Source organism: Saccopteryx bilineata, chromosome 4, assembly GCF_036850765.1.
Source record: "Saccopteryx bilineata isolate mSacBil1 chromosome 4, mSacBil1_pri_phased_curated, whole genome shotgun sequence".
Taxonomy (NCBI): Eukaryota; Metazoa; Chordata; class Mammalia; order Chiroptera; family Emballonuridae; genus Saccopteryx; species Saccopteryx bilineata.
The window spans coordinates 160652969-160677107 of NC_089493.1; the positions used below are offsets into that span (position 1 = coordinate 160652969).

The window sequence follows — 24139 nt, forward strand, 5'->3', positions numbered from 1 at the left end:
AGTAAATGCTAACCGGAGAATAAAGAGAAAGACAGTTCCATACACACTGATGAACTTGCCCCAGGTGTGGGAGTCGGGCAGGGAGGAAGCAGTAGCCTGGAGGCCTGCCTCTGTCTCTGGACCATGCTGACATCCATGTGACAGGTGACAGTGTTGGCAGGTATTTGGGAAACACCAGTTTTCTTTCCAATACGTGAGTCCCCATTTATTCAAGACATGGTGAGCATTTGATTGTCATCCTGGCTTAATTAAATAGAGGAAAAAAGTCAGAAGTCTAGAATTTTGGTATTTTTCAAATATATTTTATTACTTTTCCGTTTGTCTTAAAAAGAATATGAAACCTGCATGCAACGCTAATGGTTTCTGACATTTACATATAGCATACGACACAGCAATACAATGTGGCACTCACTGAAGGGGCAGTGTGTGCTGCGGCATTCTTAAGGGTATATTTACAAAGGAAAGGGTGCATGGTCATCTTAGCCTTCAGAAGAGGGCTGCACTCTTTAACATTGAAGCATTACGTGGGGATCACAGACGGATTGCTTTTGTACTACATGTTCCATAGTGACGAGGGAAAGAAACATGCTTTGAAGATCCTCCCTTGTCACCAGAATGTGTGTCTGTAGTTGTGTGAATACTGTGCATGTATTCATGTATTTTAAAGATTTCTCCTAAGGTTTTCACTAACAGTGTCAGGAACTTCACATGCTTCAGAAGCATTAACTGTTGAGGCAGTGAACTTCCACAAACCCTCAGCATGGAAAGGAGACCCAAGTCCTTCCTTAAAGGACCATTTGCTTTGCCATCCTAGGATCTTGGAAATATTTCCTAGAGTCTGCAAAAATTAACCAGGGGGACAAAGCACATTTCTCTGGCACTCAAACTTGAGTTCATAAAAAGAACAGAAGCAGAGAGATCTGCTCCTACTTGTCCAGCAACTGAGGCCGCTGTGTAGTCCCCCTGAGGCTGTGACTGACCGTGAGCTCAGGAGACCCCATGGCAGCTGTACCGAGGTGCCAGGACCTCTGAGCAGAAGCTTCCTGTGCTAGAATGGAGCAGCGCTGCTATGAAATGTCTCAACCAAGCTCCCTGTTCCTCCCAGGGGTTTATAAAGCTCAGATGTATAGTGATGTCTGGACAAATACAAAAAAAAAAACCCCACATTTTTTTTTTTACAAAGGAAAGGCATGAGTTTTTCGCTTTTCAGTAAAAAGTAGCCTGTGATGAAGTCTGGAACGCAAGAGAGATGGGTCTTACATCTGGAAGCCTTTTGCATACAGCTATAAAATGTAAAAAGTGACCCTTGGTAAAAAGTGCTTTGTAACAATATATAATTTGTGCCTTATGCCCGTGAGAAAGAAAGGGTTGTTGTTTTTTGTTTTGTTTTTTAAATCTGCAGAGTCCTTTGCTGTTTCCCAACAGCAAGGTTTTCTCAACAGGGGTTTTTCACTCTATTCTTCATAGACCCTGGGAAGAGAAAAACCCATGTAAGTGCTCAGGCAATGGATGGGATGGTGGCTTCACTACATTGATTCTTGTCTCTGGCAATGCCCCCTCCCAGGATGGCAGGGGCCTGGAGAGTGGGAGCATCTGAAAGGATGCCATCACAAGGACCACAAAGCGCACCTGAATCTGGCTTTGTCTTTCTAAACAGCCTCGACCTCTATAGTTTCATTGTACCCTCAAAGCCCTATGAAGCAAATCCTCTCAGTATATGGTGGAAACTGAGGCACGAGAGATTTAGGGACAGTGAAGTCTCTGGTGGGAAAGAGATCTGTCTCCAGCATGGGCCGGGGGTGAGGAGAGGCATCTGCCACCTCAGTTCAGGCTTCTGTCTTTCTGTGTATTTTACCCAAAGGTAGCTGCCTTGAGACTGTGTCATGGGGCTGGGGCTGTCATGGAGGCCATGGCTCGAGGTCACTTCCTCCAGCAGTTAACAGGCCTGTGTGCATTCACAAACTGACCTTTCACTCACCTCCCAAACCATCTCTATTTAACTACTTTCACCTCTTCTGCTCCACGGCTGCCATGGGGCTGCACTTCACATTCAGATAGCCCATTGCTCCCTCTGCCTGTCTCGATTTCTGAACAAGACCGCCTCATTGTGTATTGCAATCAAATGCCTGCTGCTGCTGCCAGTGGCCACCAGTAGCTCTAGACTCTGAGATGCTCGGAGCTCTCTAGTCCGGACCCCAGGGGCTGGGCCGGCCCACTGTCTTCTCCTTCCTCTACCCTAGGTTCAGCATGCTCTCCCTCTCTCTGCAAAGAGGACTTAAGTTCTCTTACCTCCATTCTGCATTCACCAAGACAATTTTGATCTTTTATATAGGGGGAGGGGAGGTGGGGAGGACAAGGGAGTGCCCCCCTTCTCTTCTAGGACACCTCAGCATTTCAAGAAAGAGGGATGAACTCATGTTGTAATGAAATGACGGAGTTCTGGGAGCAGAAGTGCCCACACTGCTCACAGCATTGGAATTTGGAAAAATAAAAAGGACAGGGCTGCAGGGCACATGCCCATTTCTTCTTCCCCAGGGCTGGGGCCCAGGTGGAGGGTGAGGGATAAGTATGCCTGAGGAAAGGCCTGAGTGTCTCCTGGCGGTCTGATGAAGATGTTCTCTACCCTTTCATGGACTGGCCCTGAGGCTAGGCTCAATATACTTTTGATGACACAGGGCCCAGAGAGTGATAGTGGATGGGACAGGGTCCTGCTTTTGCCATGTGAGCTGCCTGTCCTGACCAGAAAGAGGGCTTCCTTCCCATCAGACTTACAGAAAATAATCTCTCACCCTCATCATTTTCTATTTCAAGCAACTGCAGATGAGGCAGTTTTGGAGGCAGCTCAAAGGGCTCAAGAACTGGGGCTGTGCTCCAGTGTCAGCCAGGGAGGAGCTAGTCCCTGGCTGAACTTAGGGCAGAAGGGCCAGCTGGGGCAGCACAGGGACCTGAGGTAGGGAGGAGTAAGGTGACACTGAGAGGCCTGGCTTCCCACCTTGTGCTCCCATCCCTGCTCAGCCTTGGTGTCCTCCTCTGCAGGACGGGATGCTGACTGCAGCTCCTGGGAGGCTCACCTGCACATGCGAGCAGGCACATGTGTGTCTGAGTGTGTGCACTTCCCTGGCTAAGCTATGCAGATACAGGTGTGCACAGGCTCTGAGTGTGTGAGGACAGGCCTGCTGCAGGACCAGCTCACGTCTCTGTGGTATAGGGGAACCAGGAACTTGCCTCCTCTCTGACGCCAGATCAAGGACCCCAGGAGATCAGAGCTGCTATCTTCTGATTATGGGGACATAGAGCCCAGAGAGGTTATAGGTCTGGTTCAGGGCTTAGGTCATTGGGCCACTGCTGCCTCTGAGGTTAAGCTCTGATTTTAAAGGGTCAAATCCAAGGTCTTTCCCTGCACTTGGGTGGGAAGGAGTTTATCAGGTTTCTGGGCAGCAAGGAACATGAAGAGAGAATATATTGTTGGCAAGGAGTCATCCTTATCATCTTGTGGGTGTACCTACAGTTTATTTGTTTGTTTGTTTTGTATTTTTCCAAAGTTAGAAGCAAGGAGGCAGTCAGACAGACTCCTGCATGTGCCCGACTGGGATCCACCTGGCATGTCCACCAGGGGGCAATGCTCTGCCCATATGGGGCGTTGCTCCGTTGCAGCTGGAGCCATTCTAGTGCCTGAGGTGGAGGCCATGGAGCTGTCCTCAGCACCCGGGCCAACTTTGCTCCAGTGGAGCCTTGGCTGTGGGAGGGGAAGAAAGAGATAGAGAGAAAGGAAAGGGGGAGGGTGGAGAAGCAAATGGGTGCCTCTCCAGGAATCCAACCCAGAACTTCCACACACCAGGCCTACGCTGTACTGCTCAGCCAACTGGCCAAGGCCTGTACCTACAGTTTTATAGTTAATAAACCCAGTCACTAAAGTGGTCCTCTTTCACCCCATAAGAACCATAGAGTGGTGCCAGGTGCTCACTCACCTTTGATAGAAGGAACTATCCCAAGGTCATATAACTTGGAATATTTAAATAATAAGAAGAATGAGACTGGAATATAAAATTTAAAATAAAACAAACCTTAGCTTACAAAAAGATACATTTTTGATGCTTAGAACTGTCTAATAGAGCAATAGCCTGCTCTATTAAGTGGTGAGTTCCTCATCCCTGGGGGTATGTAATCACTGTTTGGGTATCTGTCTGCTCTGGTTACTGTGATGGGTGTTCACTCATTAGATATGGCTGGAGGAGCTACAAGGGGTCCAGGATCTGGGTCTGGGGAAGGTGGGAGGAAGGTGACGGGGTGGGCCATACCTGCGCTTCTCGTTCCAGGCATTGTACCACTTGATGAACCGCTTGGTGCTCTGCAGCTTGGGGTGCAGACAGTGCTCCTGACCCCGGTACCGAGACACACTTTTGGTGGTGATGCTGAAACGGAGTGGGATAAGGTAGAGGATTGAGGAACCTGAATGTCAGCCCCTTGGTGTGGCCTGTGGGTGGCCCTGGTCTGTCCCAATCAGGGCGCTGAGAGACTGTGGCCTCCTCCCTCCTTTCAAGGGAGCCTGGCCACATGCTCACTCCCTAACTGGCTCTGTGGAAGGTTCTGGTCATCCCCTTCATCTCTGACTCCATGTTAAGGTCTAAATTTGTACTGAGCGATCAGCTTTCACTTTTCTCCCCAGCACCCTCAGAGTCTGGGATAGTGACCCCTCAACACCGCCTGTCACCCCTACCCCCACCCCACTCGTGGTGTTGTCTATAGGGCTCAAGCTTCCCTTGGGAAAGAAGGGTCAGGGGCCTCTTCTCACTCCTCTGAACCTGGGGTTAAGAGGTAGAGAGAGCTAATTCCATAAGACGCATATACCAAGGCCTCTTTCCTTGGGTGTGAGTTGCTCACAGCAGGGCTTGGACATGCTCTGTGCACACTGTGATCTCTGACCCTTCAAACCCCAGTTGCCCCCAATCCCTGCAGATTATCTTGGGGCTGCTGATCCTAGAGCTAAGTCTTGTTGGCCTTGAAGCCCATTGTAGTTCCTCAGCTTGAAGTTCCAACTGTCTCACCCTGAGGCAGAAAAATAAGACCTCTCTTCAGGCCTCTATCATCCAATGGCAGCCTAGCCATTCAGTAGAGAAGCAGGTGGCATTGTAGGTGTAGGGCCTGGGTTTGAATCCCAGGCCTGTCTGTGGGATCTTGGGGAACTGCTCTGATTCCAGTTTGCCATCTGTGAAATGGGTATAATGGTAGGCATACCTCTTAAGGTTATTGGGATGATTAAAGGACATAATCTATGCAGAGTGCCTAGCACCTGGTAGATGTGCAGTGAATAGTTACTGTTGTTAGTTACTATTGTTAATGATCATAGATGATGAGGTGGCCATGGAGAAAGCAGAGCCTTAGTGTGTGAGCTCCAGCCTGGAGGGGAAGGCAGACTGCTGCCCAGAACTGCTGTGCCCATCTCTGTCGGGGCTGGGCCGCAGTCGCAGCAGTTAGGAGAAGCTTCTGGGTTGGGGGAGAAGGATGGCGTTCAACAATGAGGGAACTCCTGGGGACATGGAACATGGAAAAGTGGAAGGTAAGAGGTGAGGATGTCACTCCCAGAGGGATCACAGCAAGAGCAAGCTATGGGGAGGACTGGGGTACTGGCAGTGTGGGGGTGGGGAAAGAAGGGGGTTAGAGGTCTGAGGGGGAGCAGCAAGGAGGGAGAGACCAGTTAGGCCCCTGCAGGCCCCCAGAGATAAAGGGTTAGGGCTTATGGACCAAGTTCTAGAAGGGATCAGAGTGTCCATGAACTCTGAGTCTCTTAATTGATGGGAGAGGAATCTTGCTGCAGAACGGGGATAGAGTATTTGTGGCCAGCTTGCTCTTGTTTGCTCCTGTGCTCTAAGTTTCCAGGGACCCCCACCACGGCCTAAGCTTCCTGGGGCAGAGATTGGTCTTCCACTGATGTTGGGTGACTGGACCCTGACCTCAATGGCCCTTGCTCTCCAAGTCTTGTCCCTCCTTTGTGGTCTCGAGCACAGGGCCAGGCTTCAGAATGGCATCTGGATGTTCTCCCCCATGGTACCTGGTCTCTTTGCAGGAATAGCCCTGCATTGCTCTCTGCCTGCAATGCTGCTCCTAACACTTGCAATAAAAGGACGTGGCAAACCCTGAGAAAACTCCCTCCTCATTAGGTCAGTGTGCAGCCGGAGGGACCTAAAGTCTGGAGGCCTAAAGGTTGGGGAGTGGGACAGATACTCACTCCTCCACCACAGACTTAAATGCTCTGCCACAATGCTAGCACTATGGAAATTGGTTTTGGGTGAAGACACAAGGATTTCTTCCCTCAGCAATAACTCAGAAATTCTGGGTCCTGTATCCCTCTCTTCAGCGGTGCTGGGGTGCCGAAGGTTTTGGTAAGAGCTCAGAGGACATATAACACAAATGACTTTTCCTAGAATCTGGGCTGTGCTGGACCCTTCTGGGCGCAAGGACTCCCACTTGCAAAGAAGATGGTTCCCCTCCCCTACCCCATCAGAGATTTCTGGGTGAGTCAGGGTGAGCTGAAAAACTTGCTTTTGTTCAGTCTTTGTGGCTGAAAACCTGCTTTGGCAAAAAGTGCTGGCTTTTCATCTGATCTAAGAGTCTCAGAAGCTTGAGAGGAGAGGACCGCCAGCCCCTTAGGGCTGGGGGTTGGCCTGGGTGTGGGGCAGAGGTTTAGGAGAGAGTGACTGAGTGTGGGTCTCATGATGCTCCTGCAAGTTTTCACAAAGCTACATAAAGCCTTTTCATGCACTTGCCTCTCTCTGTTTCCTCTCTACTCTTAAAGTTGAGCCGGAAAAGGAGCAAGCCTATTGACTGAGCGCTCTGTCCTTTTGAGATGTCACACACCCCACAGCCTGCTTCTCCTCCCCTTCAAGGTGTCAGCAACTGGACTTGATGTGTGAAGCATTCTTCACCACTTCAGGGACTACAAACTGAACCTGCAACATCCCTATCGCTTTCTAGTCCCTAAGCTGAGAGTTAGGAGAGTTAGGAGGGGCTTGTAGCACTTCCTTCAGCTCCTGTGGTCTCTATTTGCCACAAAAGGGATTTTCTGGCTGTTTTTCTTGACTTGGGCACATCACGCAAGGGGCAAGACAAAGGGACAGGGATAGAAGGTTCATATAGGTGCCGGGGAAGGAAAGCGGTAGAGGTCAGCCCAGGCCAGTGATTTCCCTGATTTCCCTAATTTCAGCCCAACTGTGCAGCCTCCAGGTAGCAGTGAGGGGTGCGAACTGCCTTTGCAGACACCCCTTTGGGCCTTTTGGGCCAAGGGAGCCAGCGGGCAGAAGGTACTCGCCCAGACTGAATATAGAGTGTGTCCTGCTTCTGGGGGGAAGGGAAGAGGGGCCAATGGCCTGTGGCAGGTATTTGGTCCCTGCTTTGCCAAGGGTTCCCTTCCTGGCCAAAGGTATATTGATGGGAAAAGTGGTGCTGGCCTCAAGTGGTTAACTGGGAAGGCAGAGGAGCAAGGAAACTCAGTGTTCTCTCTGCCCCAGTTTCAAAGATATTTCTCACATCCCTACCAAGCAGAGCTGTAGCCACGTGGCACATTAACCCCAGCAGAGCCCTTTACACAGTACTGCTCAGGCTCAGGGACCCACCAGAGTCCAGCCTGTGAAGGAAGGAGCAAGGATCATCCTCAAAATGAAATTGTTAGAAGCCAAAAACTGGCTGTCCATGGTGCCCTAATTGGACAAAGGCTCTGAAAGGAGAGTCTGAGGACTTACAACAATATGTACTTTAATTCTCTCTCTAGTAACTGGAAGGCGATATGCCTAACAGTTTGGGTGCAAATTCATTAGTTCTGGATGTTTTGAGTGCTCTCAATCTGGGTGCTCTGAGCGGACACACAGGAGCCATTTAATCCTTCACCACCTTAGAAAGGTGGCAGTGCAAACACAGGGCTACCCATTTAGAGTCCTAGCAAGGGTGAACTTGGTTGGAGAGGCTGTTTCTGGAGCACAGGATAGTGACCCTCTTTCCAAACTCTCTTCCAGACTGTTGCACCAGTGTCCTGAGGACTCACTGGGCAGTTACAAAGGCTCTGCCAAGGCTCTGCCAAAGGTGGAGAGAAATGTTTGTTAGCCCGACCCAGCCCCACACTACACCCCGCACCAGGTTAATGCAGCACACACGCTCCAAGGGGGAACTCACATAACCATCTTCTCCTCGCAGTGCGGGTACTTTGGCTTCATTTCCAGCTTCTTCACATCGCTGTAGCGGATCTTGGGCCCCTTCCGGGAGCACTTGCACTTGGACCCTGCTGTAGAGGGCACAGGGGCTGCTCACATGCCCGCAGGGTCTCCTCACCCTCCACCGCCCTGGGTGCTCACTCAGGTCTGGGGGGGAGGCGTTCTCAGGAAGCCTAGCACTTGGCCAGCGGGTTCCCCAGGATGGGACGGGACGGCAACAAAGGATCTCCAGGGCACTCACCGTCCACTCGGGTGGCGCATAGCACCAGGAGCAGCAGGAGCAGAGCAGCCGTCAGGAACCTCATGCTGGCCAGAGGAGCGCGGCGCAGGACCAGGGCAAAGGAGAGGACGCCTGTCCGCCCGTCCGTCCGTGCGGCTCCGGAGATGCCCGCCGGCTCCGCTTTCTCTCTGCCCGGAGCACTTCTCGCTCCCGCTGCCCCGCTGAGTCCGTCGGTGGGTGCTTCACGATTGTCACTGCGCTGTGCTCTGCGCTGGGTTTTGCACTCACTCCACTGCCTCCCTCCGCCCGCCCTTTTAAATCCACTCCTGCCCTCCCTGAGAGCAAGCTCATTAATATGCAGAACCGCTCGGTGACTCAGTGAGATTTCCCAACACAGCCGGGGGGGGGGGGGGGGGGGGGGGGGGGGGGGGGGGGGGGGGGGGGGGGGGGGGACGGGACGGGACGACGGACCATCCCAGCCGGCCTGCCCCAGACCTCAGCAGTACACATTCGGAGCCACCACGCGTTCACACACTTGTCCGCTCCCCTCGCTCCCACACACACTTCTCCTGCACACACTTGCACACCCAGACTCCAGCATGTGCACATGCCAGCGCCCAGGCTCCACCGGACAGATGAGAGGCTGCTTAAGGGCACTGCTTTTCAGATTCATGTGTTTCTTTCTGGCCACAGGGACAGACCTGCTGTTCTGAGTTCTGGGAGACCCAGGCCTGTGGCCCAGATCATCTGAGTAGAATTAAAAGGGTTTAGGTGCCAGGTGTGAGTGCCAGCAGGCCTGAGCGGTCCCTGTTAGGCCAGCAGCCCAGGTGGCCAGAGCACAAAGCTTGCTTTGGAGGGAGGTTGCCATAGTTTTTACAGTGGCAAAGCCATCGCCTGTGCCAATGGAGCTAGCTCAAAGAGTATGTATGTGGAGAGGTTTGGTCACTCTTAGAGGAAGGCTTCCTAAAGTAGGTGTGTGACCCCTGGCTGTGCCAGCTGTCTGGGGGTGGGGAGTGCAGTGGGGAGCAGGGAGCAGCAGGTGGGGGTTCCTCACTGTCACACTATCCTCCAAAGCTGTACAGAGAGGCCCAGGAGGGAGATATGATGATGATGACTGTCTGGATGAAGTCCATGTCTTAGACATTGTGCCAGGCTGTGTGGCATGTTGATGTGGGCCCAGGCATGGTGGCAGAATGTCCCGCTGCACTACTTACCAGTGCAGGTGACTTTACTACCATAAACCTGCGTTTCATCATCTGCAAAGTATGAGGAGTCATGGTGCCTGTCATAGGGCAGCTGTGAGAGCCACATAAGATCAGACGTATAACATATTTAACAGAATGTCTGGCCAGCAGTTGGTACTCAGGAAATATTACTTATTGGTGTCATTATATGCATATATGTTACATATGTATTATTTTAATTCTTACAAATGCCCCCCAACTTGGTATTTTGTTTATTTGACAGGCATAGAGGACTCAGAGAGAAGAAATAACTTGCCCCAGATAATATAGCTGAAAAGCAGATGGTTAGGCCAGGGGCGTCCCAGTGTATGTGGCTGCAGAACTGGAGCTCCCGTCGCTGAGCTGTCCCCCCTCCCTCCAGCACTTGGTGAAGTGCTTCTTTGAAAGACCCAGCGAAAGGATGGTGCTTTTTAGGCTCCGAGGATCCCTGGGCTTGGCTCCCAGGCGAAAGCGGGAGCCAGGGCAGAGCTGCCAGTCTCTTCTAGTTCACACAGCTCTGTGCTCTCAGCCCACCAGCTTCCTGGGGACAGCGGTGCCCAGAAGTGGGCCTGGGGGGCTGGGGTGGGCTGGGATAGGCAGGCTGATGAGGGGCAGGGTGAGAAGAATCTGTGTTTCTTCTTCCTTAGTTGGGGAGCCTTGGCTGCCTTGAGAGCAAGCAGAGCTTTGACCAGCCAGCAGTGCCTCTGAGCTGGCTTCAGTCCATGTTCTCAGTCCTATGTGAGCACTTGTGTGTCAATACTGAAAGCAAGACCAACAACTGGATGCGGGTTTATGTGGAGAATAAGGGCAAAGGACTCAGTTTTGGCATTTTATATTAATTTTTTAAGTTAAAATTATCTTATAATATACAAGCAGCACATGCTTGTTATCAGAAAACACAAGCAGAAGACAACATAAACACACCCACACAATTCCATGTATTCAGCCATCTACACAGAGATACTACAGTGTTATCTTTTCAAACCCTTCTCTCTTTGCTTGCATGCTTATGGACGAATGAAATCAGTGCATGTCCTGTTTAATAACCTGCTTGTTTTACCTGTCACTGTATCATCAACATTGTTCCATATGACTAGTCTTGCTTCTACAATATCTCTTTTAATGGCATCCTGTGGGGCCATATAGCATAATGGCTAAGAACTTGGTGTCTGGGGTCAGACTGCCTGAGTGCAAATCCTAGCTACTAGCTGTGTGACCTTGGCTGATGACTTAACTCCTTCAGGTACTGATTTTCCTATCTGTGCGATGGGGACAAAAATGGCATCCACAGCATAGGCAGAATTAAACAAAATGGTGCATGTAATGCTTTTAATTTGGTCCCTAGCAGAGTAAGTGCTCAATGAGTGCTGAGTATTGTTATTGTATTATATTGGTTGCAGCATACTCCATTGTACAGAAGTCTGCCGAACATTTGGATGTTTTCGAGGATATTCTCTTATATGCAGTGCTGTGTAACAAATATTCTTGGAGTTCACTTTTGGGATAGCCCTTAAAAATTGGATTATGTTGCAGAAATAGAATCCCTGGGCCATGAGCATGCCTGTTTTAAGGTTTTTAATGTAAAGTGTCCTCCCCCCAAATATTTTTGTTCTTTAAAAAGTAATTTCTTAGCTACCAAACTTTTATAGAGCATGTGCAATATGATTTTTTAAATTAAAAATGTTACTTCTATCATATTATTTTAATAATATGCTCATTAAGTGGAACTCTAACAACACCAGGCATCATGGGCATAGAGCTTTTATAGGGAAAAGTAGTTAGCTCTGAAAATATGGACCAAAGTTTCCAAACTTCATGGGCCAGACCAGAGGTCAGACATTACAGTATTTTGTTCCCATTGTACTCATAAATCTATGTGTGCTCACCGTTGGCTGGCAAAACACAACCACTGTGTCTCTGCAAACAGCGTTTGCCCTGTTTGTGTGAGCAGTCTGGGTCCGTGGGTACAGGAGAGGGTGGAGGGAGGGCCTTTACTGCAGTGGGTCTCTGGGTGATGTTGCTCACTCAGGGAGGGCGGAGCTTGACCCCTGACATGCCTGCAGGGTGCACTCTCCACTGAGCTCCTGCGGGGTCTTTGAGTAGATAGAGGACAGGGTGCAGTGGGCTTGGGCTTGGGAGAGGCTGTTCTTTGCACAGTGGCACAGCCGGACTTAAGGGGACCCCTGCAGTGCACTGAAGGAGCACTAGCCAGCTGTGCCCTCTGCAGTGCATTCTTGCCTGTGTGCAGCTATTTAAGATCATGCTGGGTTCTCTGGGAGGGGTGGATACAGCTGAGGGGGCACAGAGGTGGGAGGAAGTAGAAGCAGGGAATTATTCCTTGAGGGAGTGGAAAATTGGCTGAGACCCTGGGGATTCACTTAGTGATACTATTCACATTGCCTGAGCACCACTGCATGCCAGGCTCTGTACACGGTGCTGGAGATAGGGGTGTGTCTGTCCTTAAGGAACACAAAGTCTAGTGGGAAGACATACAGTAACCAAATAACCAGAGATAAAAATGAAATTACCCAGGAGCTAGGCCTGATGAAGGCAAACTGCTCCTATGAGGCTAGCTAGGTAGGGATCTGACCAGGCAGGGAGGTGGGGACACTGTCCCACTGGAAGTGCCCACTGGGATGGAATCTGAAGGATGAGAAGGAGTTAACTAGGTGGCAATGGGAGAGAGACCACTCCTGCCCCTTTACTGTCTCTGCTCCTCACACCGTAACCTCCTGGGGAGGGTGTAAGCCCCCTGCTGGCTCCTGATCTCACCCAGAGTCAAAGCTGAGTCCCCAGCAGTGCCCATAGGGCTCTGCCCCCTCGTGACCAGCGTCTACTGCTCTTCCCATGGTTGTGCTCTACCACACCACCTTGTCCTGTCACTCAGACATGCTGAACCCGTTCCCATCTTTGTGATTACTGACCCCTCTGCCCAAACCACTGTTCCCCAGATGTAGGCAGGTGGCCCTCTTTTCCTTATTGAAGTCTCAGCTGGAATAGTCACTTTTCAGATGCAGTCACACTGCCAGCAGTCACTCTCTGTGCTGGTGACTTATTTTACTTTCTACATTGTACGTACCACAGCCTCTCATTATACTGTCCTTATGTCTATTTTATAGTGTGTTATGGATCGTTCTGTGGTCTGCTGGTTCTGTGAAGGGGGCCTGTGTCTGTCCTCTTCATCCTCAATGCTTACAGCAGTGCTTTGATCATATAGTAGGAGCTCATTTTGAGTAGATATGCTGGGTATTTCAGGCAAATGCCCAGGAATGTGAGAGAGTACTGCTAAAATGAGGCTGTGTAGACTACGAGGTTATGTGTGTGTGTGTGTGACAGAGAGAGAGAGAGAGAGAGAGAGAGAGAGAGAGAGAGAAAGAGGTGGGTAAGGGAGCCCATTGGTGAGGCTATGTTCCCAGGAAAGCCAGTTCCTTCCCAAGGCCTTTGCTTTAGAAAGAGGCCTCTGGGAGGAGGAGGAGGTGAATGAGCAGGAGTGTGGCTTTCCAGGAAACCCCAGAGTCTTTGGGCACCACCTCTTAGGTCCATTGAGAAGGTTCTTCTTCTTTTTTTTTTTTTGTATTTTTCTGAAGCTAGAAACAGGGAGGCAGTCAGACAGACTCCTGCATGCGCCCAACTGGGATCCACCCGGCACACCCACCAGGGGGCGATGCTCTGCCCATCCAGGGCGTCGCTCTGTTGCGACCAGAGCCATTCTAGCGCCTGAGGCAGAGGCCACAGAGCCATCCTCAGCGCCTGGGCAAACTTTGCTCCAGTGGAGCCTTGGCTGCGGGAGGGGAAGAGAGAGACAGAGAGGAAGGAGAAGGGGAGGGGTGGAGAAGCAGATGGGCGCTTCTCCTGTGTGCCCTGGCTGGGAATAGAACCCGGGACTCCTGCACGCCAGGCCAACGCTCTACCACTGAGCCAACTGGCCAGAGCCAAGAAGGTTCTTCTTGACTAGTCAAGGCTATTTTCCTGGAGTAGGAGTTGGGAGACATGCCAGTTCCTCTTCCCAGCCCCCAGGTCTTCCCAGGACTGGCCTCAGAAGGGGCATCCCTCCCTACCTCCCTGATGGGACAGGGCCATTCTGGAATCCAGAACGAGAGGGAATGAAGCTCCACCTAACCCTCATTGCCAAGACGAGGAAGCTGAGGTCCACCTAGACGCGAATGTCTGCCTGTCCTGCAGCCAGCTGCTTGGGCCACAGTGTCATCTCTCATTTCATGTGGGGCATCCCAAATACTTGCTTCAATAGCTGTGAGCTCAGGCCAGGCAGGCATCCTTCCTCTCCGGCTCCAGCTGCTGGAGGTCTGGGTGCTTCTCCCCAGAGTAGCCCCACCTGTAGAACCTGACAGCCAGCAGCCCCTTTGCTGTTCTCCCTTAGCACAGCCCTGCCTCTTGACCCTCTCAGGGCCTTGCTTGGAGGTGGAGGGGTGGCAGGTTTCCTGAGGACGACTCCTGGTTTCCACCTCTACAGTTGGAATGCTTAGGAAGCCTGAGCAATGAAGCCTAGAGGAAAAGGGACAGTAGGTAGTTGGGCGATGCTGAGTTAGACTCCAGGTAGCCAGCCTGCTGGCAGCAGAGGGGCCCCGTGAGTACCCTGAACATGGGGGAAATGCCCACAGCAAATACAACAGACCAGTAATAGCCTTTAGTCTGCCATTTATTCATTCAGCACCACCTCATGGCAGACAAGCATCTTTACTATATTCAGGACTCAAGCAAAGATACTTTCAAAGGCCCTAACATGTAAATGAACAGAGGACATCAAAGGGCAATTCAGAGGGGACACAGAAAGAAAATCAATTATTAACCAATCCATGAAAGAATGTGCATTCTCATTAGCAATCAAGAAAAAGCACATTACTGCTGCAGTATCGTGGCATTTTGTTTGGGGTCCTACTCAAAAATTGAATACTTATTTTAAATATTAACATCCAAAGCTGACAATGGTAAAGTAAGGAAGGGCCACTTAAGCATCAGTGGTGGGACTATAAATAAGTAAAAGAATTTTAGGAAATTTTACTTATTACACTGAGTATCCAGAGTGTGTGAAATACATAAGTCATTTCACCATATTTAGTTCAAAAAAATTATTGAAACAGTTGATAGGGGAGAAATGCCACATGCAAAGATATTTCTTGTTGAAAATAAAGTGTTACCCTAAGTGCCCAACAATGGAGGATTGGTTAAGTAAACAATGAAATCTCTAAATGAAATATTGTACTGGTATGAAGACCCATGACTACAGTCTGTAGAATTCCGTGGGGCAGACGCATGTGCAGCAAGTAGCGACAACACAAGGGCGTGTAAACACTGTGATTGGCAGTATGTAAAGCAGCAACTGCAGTATAAAGAATGGCCCCAAAAGGTACACAAACATCGTTCTCTTTGAATGGTGGGAATTTGGGTATCTTGTAAAAGTTCTCTCCTTCCTTACCAGTTTATTTGAATATTCTTATTATAAAAGGAACCCAGGAACATTCCATTTAAGGCCTGGGGCAGCCTTAACTCCTCTTGGCTGACCCCCATGATGACTGATAGGCAGGTCTGCCCAGGAGCTGGCCCCACAGCTCCCTGGCCCATCACGGCAGGCTTCACCCTGTCTATCCTTCCTGGCCTCCTCCCTCTTCGGCCAGTCCTGCTTCATGTTCACAGTGGGTCCTGGTCGTTCTCTCCGGCCTCTGTGAGGGCCCTGCCAACCCTGTCTCCTGACTTGGCTCTGGGTGCTGCCCCCTTCCAGTCCTCACTGCTGTTGACTGTCACCCCCGCCAGCCACGCCTTCTGTTCTTCAGCTCCTTTTCCAAAGGCGCTCCCCTTGCCCTTTGATTGGCTAGTTGCTGCTTTACCTTCTGAATCTGCAAAATTCTCCTTTCACAGGGAAACTTCCTTGACCTTGCACACTTGTCACTCCCCTCCTCCATCCTGGTATAGACTGGGAGAGGCCCCTTCTTTTTGCTGTCTATGGTCCAATGGGCCTGCTTTCTCTTTAGTACCATTCCCCACACCCACAAAGACTCATTCAAGGTCTTCCCCATCAGCCATGGGCACCAAAGGATTTTCTTGTTTACTCTAGCAGGGAAAACAGCTGTGTTAGGCTTGCTCTCTTGCACTGTGCATGATTAGTGTGTGAACACATGCAGAGTCACGTGTGTATAGCCTATGTAAGGCTACAGGTGCTTGCCCTCAGGGCGGATTGCTGCCACTGTGAGGGGACATTTTGCTGTTCATTTGCCTGTTGCCTTTGGAAGATGTTTTCCCTGCCTGTTTGCTCCCTTGCCATTGGGAGACTCTAATAAACGGGAATGGTTCATCACTTTCTGGCTCCACAGTTCCTCTACTGTCTGCCCAAATTCAGTGTAACCTACTTGGCCTCAATCACCAGCATTACATCTGGCATAGTGGGCAGGATTTGGATCAGACTGCTATGGAGCTGCCAACACCCTTGAAGGGTGGGATGGAGGAGTGGCTGTTGTTCTCCAGCATATGGCTCCCTGTGGCTATCCTGTTGGGGACCATTGGTTGGGTGTTCTCTACAGCCCTGTGAGAAGAAACCAAAAGCTCTGTGCAAGAGGCTGCGTGAGGTCAAAAGCTCCAGGATGAGCTGCACACTGAGTACCAACAATGGCTTGGAGTGCAACAGTTGCTAGAGAAGGAGGCCAACTGCTTTTAAGAGCTTCATTGTGGCCTGACCAGGTGGTGGCGTCAGACTGGGATGTGGAAGACCCAGGTTCGAGACCCCAAGGTTGCCAGTTTGAGTGCAGGCTCATCTGGCTTGAGCAAAAAGCTCGCCAGCTTGGACCCAAGGTCGCTGGCTCGAGCAAGGGGGTTATTCGGTCTGCTGAAGGCCCACGGTCAAGGCACATATGAGAAAGCAATCAATGAACAACTAAGGTATTGCAATGCGCAACGAAAAACTAATGATTGATGCTTCTCATCTCTCTGTTCCTGTCTGTCTGTCCCTGTCTATCCCTCTCTCTGACTCTGTCTCTGTAAAAAAAAAAAAAAAAAAAGAGCTTCAGTGTGAAATGCAAATTGAACATCAACAGCACTTGGAGTTGAAATGGTTACCTGAGAAGGAATTACGGGTCTAAGAGTTGCAGTTTGCCCTAGAAGCTGAATGCTAGGCAGAGACAGTTGTTAGAGAAACAGCTGTGGGTTCAAGAGCTTGAGTTCCAACTTCAGGCCAAGAGCCGGCAGCTGTAAAAGCCAAAAAAGTAGCTGAAGAAAGAGCAGCATTCGTGCCAGTGGAGTGGCTCTGAGTCAGTGGAGCAGGCATTTCCAACTCCTCCTCCTCTGAGGAGGGGGAGGTTCAGGCTGAAACTGCTGTCTGCTGATTCAGAGCCCAGCCAGAGGTCACCCAGAAGGTAAAAACCCAGCAGCCAAAAGTGCCTCAGGGGCAAGCATAGCCCCCTCCACAAGTAGTGGAGCACTCTGTGGTCTGGCCCTACACCCAGACAGAGTTGATGGAGTTAGAGGTGAAATTCAGGCAGAATCCCACCGAGTACCTGGCAGCTTGATTGCTGCAGTTGTGGGATATAGGGGGTGGATGGCATCATGTTCTCTGGAACACAGATAGAGAAATTGGCCGCCATAACCAGGCACTTCGCCTTGAGGCAGTGTCTTTAGAACTGCCATGACAACTCAGGAAACCATGCCCTATTGGAGTGGGTGATGGCTGTCATTTGTAAAGTCTAGCAGAATGCTGGAGACTTGCTGGGGACAGTGAGTCTGTGGCAGTCATATATGGAGCTGCAGCAGATCCTGTGGGAACTGTGTATGAGGAATGCTGCTTTCCACCTGAGGTCCCGTGAGCCAGATGAGGAAATATTTATGGCAGGGATGAGGGACCTTATTCTCTGTAGTGCCCTGTAAGCCGTTTTTGGGTCACTAGTGGCTATCTTGAGCCTCTATGTGGGGCAGCCCATCAATGCAGTTACATGACAGTGGCAGATTTAGGGAGAGGTGAAGACAGCACAGGACCATAAGGCTGTTCTGGCAGCTACCCATGCTACTCCCCCAACCCCCACCAATAAGGGAAATGGGCCTAAAAGGCTACCTGCACACAGATGTGGGTAGATTTTGATTGCGGCTGGGGGAGATAAAGAGAAATTGGATGGCAAATCTAATAAAGTTCTTCTGGAGCTTTGGCAACAGCTTAAACCAGAACAGAGGTTCTATCCGCTGAGACAAATGGCCCCAGCAGCTACTAATAAAACTATTGGTGTGCAGGGGGCACAGTTACAAGATTATATGATGGAGACAGCTGAGGGAGAGGAGGATCCCAAGATCCACTCTTTCAGTTTGAATAGGGAGAAGGCTAAGGGACCCATCTAACGGGGACGGGCAGGGTCCCAGGGGCCCCATGTGAAATTGGTAATCCAATGGCCCCCTTCTAATGTGTGGCAGGTGTTAGTCTTAGAAGATAATAGGTGCTTTTTGCAGCAGAGCAGCAGCAGCTAAGAGAACTATCAAGGTGGCACAGGCCTTGAATGTGTTTGACCCCACCAGGCCCTGTAAGTGTGCTGAACAGTTTGGATGGGGCTTGTGGCAACAGACAGAGTGCTTATGGAAAGGTGCTGAGGTTCATTAATAAAGAGCTGTGTGGCTAGTTGACTGTAATGGACCTTCACCTTGGGTGATTTGCACAGACAGCTGGGCTGTCTATTATGGACTGATCATTGAACGGTGTAATGGACCCTTGAAGCAGGGACTGCAATGGGGTGGGGGGGGGGCACTGGCTTCCTTGCTGGTTGGACACGCCATTTGTGGACAGTATCAGAGATCCTGATGGGGGCCTGGCACCTGTGGAGGCCCTCCTGCACTGGGAAGCTGCTCCCATCCAGTTGCAGAGATGCACCAAGGACATTTTCTTCAATGGACATGGCCCTGTACTATACAGGCCCTCCCACCTACCATGCCGTAGAAGGCTAAAAATGGGTCAGCAGTTAACTCCCTGGGCAGAGTTAATTGTGAAGGCCACCTTTGTAATTATTGTCATTTTTGGTATAACTTGTGCCTCTGTAATTTGGTTGCTGTGGTTTGTACTGTTTCTGTGATATAATGTACCCCACTCCTCACACAGGACCTTCACAGAAGATACCTGTTGCTTAGGTTGTAAGGCAAGCAACCCTAAAGGGGTGGAATATAGGGAAAATAGCTGTGTTGGGCTTGCTCGCCTGCACTCTGTGTGATTAGTGTGTGAGCACGTGGCAGAGCCCCGTGTATATAGCCTATGTAAGGCTAAGGTGCTTGTCCTCAGGGGGGACTGTGGATTCCCTGCCTGCCACTGCAAGGGGTCTTTCTGCTGTCTGTTTGCCTGCTGCTGTGAGAAGGTTTTATACACTGCCTGTTTGCTCCCCCACTGCTGCCCCCACTCTAATAAACGGGAATGGCCCGTCACTTTCTGGCTCCACAGTTCCTCTACCATCTGTCCGAATTCAGTGTGAACCTGCCTGGCCTTGACCGCCAGCATTAGGACTCCAGTGCCTGGCACCCAGCAGTAATAAATGAGGGAATTAATGTGGACCACGATTTACCACAGTCTAATGAGTTATGGAATCAGACTTCCTGGCTTAGAATCCTAGTCTACGATCTGTGCCTTTGCTTCCTCATCTGTAAAAAGGGAATAATGACAATAATAATAGGACAATGGTGAGGATTAAATGAACTAAGATGATACTAACATGTATCACAGTGTCTTGTCACCTAGAAGTGCTCTATAAATGTTTATTCTTGTTTTATTTTACTGTTACTGTTATTAAATCTCTTCACCTAGACTCCCTCCCTCATCTGTCGGTTTGCTTGGCTAATTCCTTTTGCTTTATATATATTTATGAAATGCTCCTATAGCACTTACTGTGTGTCAAGGACTGTTCTACATGCTATTCAAATGTTTATTTAATCCTCATGACAACTGTATAAAGTAGGTAATCCCCATTTTACAGATGAGACACAGAGAAGGTAAGTAAGTTGCCAGATCAGTGTCAGGTGGCAGAGCAGGTCTTCAACTCCAAGCCATCGGGCTCCAGAGTCCTGCTCAGAACTGCCCTGTGCTGCCTTCCAGGTGGAGGAAATGGGACAATGCTTCCCTGTCTGCCTAGGCCGCAACACTGCTTTCCTTTCCCCCTGCTGCTGACATCTGGTCCCCAATTCTTCTCCTTGGAGGGCATCCCAGAGTTTCTATCCAGCTGGGGTAGCCTGCAGTTTGATTTAGCAAACAAATACTGATGCCCATGTAATATCTGGGGCATACTTATACTAAAAATATTATTCCTTGTTTATCTGACATTAAAATTGGACTGAGTTTCTTGTATTTTAACTGGCCACCCTACATCTAGCACTAGAGGGCGGCAATGTGGTTTTGGGCCACCTTCTTTTAAATGGTGGTCTCAGACACAGATCTGGAGCCCCCTGGGATCTGCCATACATAGGCAGGGGTGGTGAGGGGAAGGATAGGTGCACTTGTGAACTCTCTTACAGGGCAGAATAGACATTGAGGCTTGTAAAGCCAGGAGCCACGGCCAGGGCCATCATCAGAGCAGCCTGGCCCATGCAGGTTTGCATTGGATTCGGATAGTCAGTAAAGAAACAGCGGAGCCAAAAACTGATGGGCTGTCATCTTTAATCCTAGCTTGCACCCGGCGGGCAAGTAAAAACACACACTGGGCTCCAAGGCCCACTCACATTCAGTGCTCACAAAGCCACTGACTTATCCGAGTTTCCTAGAATCAAAGGTTTCTAGCTCACCAGACTTATTCACCTCTGTTCCCCATCTCCTTCCTTATCCCAGATACAAACTCTGCACAAACTGGCATCTCACTCAGCACTCCGCCATCTTGGCTGCTTCTCCTGGCCTCCTCCACGTGGCCTCCTTCTGCTGCTCTCCTCTGCTCTCTCTTCTAATGATAATCTCAGGAACCAAGAGCACAAACTCCCGTTTTGCCCCCACTTTATACTGTAGCTTCACAACCTCTAATCCAATATACAAAGTAGGGGAGTCTCTAATACAAAGTCACCTCTGAGGCATGATTGGATTGTACCACCCTACATCAAAAAGGGTGGGAAAGGCTTAATCCCAAAACCAAGCCCCAGGCTACAAGGATTCTCAACACACATTAATATCACCTGGGCGACAGCCTCCATCTTTAACAAAGTGAGCATAATACATTTTATCTGCCCAACAAGGCTCTAGTGGAGAAGGAGGAGGGAGACCTGTTAGCAGACAATAAGGAGAACATTCCAGGGAGAGGCAACAGTTTCAGCAACTGCTCAGTGAAGGGGAAGTTCAGGGGTATGCCAGTTAGTAGAGCACTGTGAGTGGCAGGCAGGGAAGGTGGGGAAGAGGCTGAAGGCTGAATATAATAGGGTCACATTGTGCAGGGCCTTGGGCTTCATCAACCGGATCTAAGGACCAGCCTGAGAGCTTCCAGCAGGTTATGCGATTAGGTTTTGCATCCTAGGAGTTGCTCTCCGGCTGCAGCTGTTGGGTGAAAGGGGTGACAGAGAGGGACTCGGGCAGCAAGAGAAACGTTGGTCAAGGGAAGTCCTTGACCAAAGGGCAGGGGATAAACACTTTGTCTCTTCATTCCTGGGATTCTTTGTCTTTTGAAAATAAAAGGTGGTTCTCAGTCTCATTCCTTATCAAGAGAGAGGCGTTTGCAATGTTGGTGTTTTTGTTTATACCAACCATTTTGTAGGTGGGTCTCTAGCATCCGGAGGAAGGAAGTGTTGGGTTTGGGGTGGGCTGTTCTCATTTGCTTCAGTGTCTCAGGCAGATGTAAGAGCACAGGGTCAAAGGCATTGTTCAGAAGATTCACCTGCCAGGTAAACATTTGTCTTAATTAATCTTATGTGAAGAAAACTTTTCAAGCAACTGTCTGAGATAACGTTGCCATTTTCTGTCTTAACAACTAGTCATTGCTTCTGAATAAGACCAGGTTCCTAACGGTGAGCAATTTAAGGCCGTAAAAGAATTGTCATAAACAGCTCCCTGGATCCAAGCGCATAGCCCAGATTTTAAGCACATAATGGAATCATATCAAAAGCAAGGAGGAGCGGCAGGAACCATAAATCCTGGAAGTGCAAAATCTGTCTATTGTGAAACTTGTGCTGAAGAGAAACCAGATGTGGATGCTGGTGGGAAGGGGGCCAGAGGGAGAGCAGCCGTGAAGGAGCTCTCAGGGCTGGTGGTGGAGGGCCCTTGCAGAGGGAGAAGCCTCCCCTGCATGCTGCTGGCACAGGCTCAGGCCTGGGAAGAGGGCAGGTCTAGCCCTGTTTGCGGTTGCCGGGAGGTCCAGCATCAAAGGGAAAAGGCAGAAGCTGAAGGGTTACAGTGCTTGTTGCTGCTTCTTCAGCTGGACCAACACAAGTATTTTACAAGCTATTCCTAAATGTGTGTCTTTGAAGACACAACATTTGGAGCGGTGCTTTAACAATGCATTTGAAATATCACAAAAGACTGTGTTTATCCTATAGAGGAAAAGAGTAACTCACACATGTAGAAATCTCTTTGGATTGGGGTAAAAAGTGTATTTGCCAAAGTGGCCCTTCCTTGGCCTGAGATGGTGCGTTTATTTTGTTTCGATGTGCAAAGTCCTTTGAAAACATCAAGGTGAATACTTGCCAAGCACCTGCTCTGTGCCAGGTCTGCAAGAAGGCCAGCAGCTCCCCCAGATGCCTGCTTTGGGGAGAGGGGTCAAAGGCCAGCAGGCTGGAAAGAATCTTTTAAATGGGTTTCTGGCATAAGTTCTGGGATTTCAGGGGGTGGAGTGGGGCAGTCCCGTTCACGTAGGAGCATGAGAGCTTTCATGGAATGAGTAGGCTTGAAATGGACCTTGAAGACTGGGAGAGATTTACAAAGGCAGAGAAGAAAGGGGTGAGGGAAGGGTGAGCCCCAGGGAGAGAACAGCTGAGGTGAAGGCCTGGCGGTCAGAAAGTGTATCATGAGTCGGAGCAGCTGGTTCCGTCGGATGAGAGAGCATAAACACCAGGTTGTGGGCAGGAGGGGAACTGGGGAGAGCCTTGAACGCCGATGTCGAGAACTTGTAATTAGTTCGATTGGAAAATTGAATTTGGTGCCTAGGTCTGTTTGATGCCGTTTAAATTCCCACTTCTTAAAAAAAATTCACACAAAAAACAAAAACGCTAAATGAAACTGCTGTACTATTCTGAAAATACAGTAGCACTAAAGAAAATAAAGGTACCAGGAAGCCTTTCACTCTACCGAGAAAGAGTCCAGGCTGTGCCCATACAGAGGCGTCCACATAAGTACCATCACACCATACATTGGTGCTTACTCACCCTTTGGTGGTATACATTACTTCATAACTACCCCCACCCTGCCCAATTTAATCCCCTCCTTAACTGGCCTAGGGACACTTAAAAAGACCCTGAGGGTAAAATACAGAGTTTTTGAAATATGAACAGTTATTAGCTTACTGGTTTTATCTATCTATCTATCTATCTATCTATCTATTTTAATATTTTACTTATTGATTTTGAGAGGGCAGAGGGAAGCAGGAAGCATCAACTCATAGTTGCTTTTCACATGTGCCTTGACCGGGCAAGCTGGGGGCCTTGACGTGGCGACCTCAGCATTCCAGGCTGATAACTTTATATACTGAGCCACCACCGGTCAGGTATCTTAGTGGTTTTAGTTTGAGGTTCTCAAAAAGTTTCTCTAGTACATAACTGCAGTGGTTTGGGGACCCCTTGAGGCCTTTCTCCCCATTTTGCCCAAGCATATAACCTCCACAGTGCCAGGAAAAGTGAGCTCTTGTCACTACCTGCCCAGGCTGCCGGCTGGCAGTTGGGCTGACAACTAAGCAGAACAGGGATTGATGGTGGGGCTCTGAGATAAGCCCCCATGCACCAGACTCCAGGCCCAGTCCTGTAGGGCCCCAGGTCAGTTCTCCAAAAGTCAGGGTGCTGAAGGGCTGAGGCACTGAAATATTAGTTTATCAACACTTGGCTTCTGTTCACTGATCATGATATTTATGGGCATTTGGGTCTTGCTGGGGCTGCCTGTTCTCAGGCATTTGGTGGTTGACATGTATTATGCATTTTGAATATTGGATGTCTTATGTGTTGCAGAAATGAAGATTATATAGTTGAATTTCAGTTTGGTCTGTTGGGTCTCCTGACTATAAACTCCCAGATTAGCTTTGTGAGAAGCAGAGAAATGGACTGTGTGCCTGGGAGAGGCTGGAGAGCAGGGGTTGAGCCACCCCCCAGGGCTCACACAGCCCATCCCACATCCATGCCAGGACAAACCCCTTTTAGGGGAAGGACTGTTCTCAGGAAATAAGGCCTCTAATTTGGAAGAGCTACAAGAACCTGGCTCTCACCAGCTGGACCTCTCACCCTCCTCCTCCTCATCAGTGGGCAGCCAGCGCCAGCTGAGTGTGCTATTGGTGAGCGGTGAGGAGCAGAGGAAGGGCCGTTCCCTCCCAGCCCTGCCCGTGGCACTGGGCCCCGGCCAGCCTGCTGGCTCCTGGAAA

At 49.9% G+C, this 24139-nt stretch overlaps 1 protein-coding gene across 2 annotated transcripts; it reads right to left on the reverse strand.

Annotated features, from left to right (window-relative positions):
* Window positions 1-280: 280 nt before the first annotated feature.
* CXCL14 (C-X-C motif chemokine ligand 14) lies at window positions 281-8722 on the reverse strand. Of its 2 annotated transcripts, none has more exons than XM_066272530.1 (4): window positions 8443-8722; window positions 8164-8269; window positions 4299-4412; window positions 281-1470 (listed from the first exon to the last, which is right to left on the reverse strand). In XM_066272530.1, exons 1-4 carry the CDS (start codon window positions 8504-8506, stop codon window positions 1455-1457), a joined length of 300 nt encoding a protein of 99 aa, XP_066128627.1. In that variant the 5' UTR covers window positions 8507-8722; the 3' UTR covers window positions 281-1454. The 2 variants fall into 2 exon arrangements, with proteins under 2 accessions (XP_066128627.1, XP_066128626.1); XM_066272529.1 differs by having other exon boundaries at window positions 8164-8272.
* Window positions 8723-24139: the final 15417 nt, after the last annotated feature.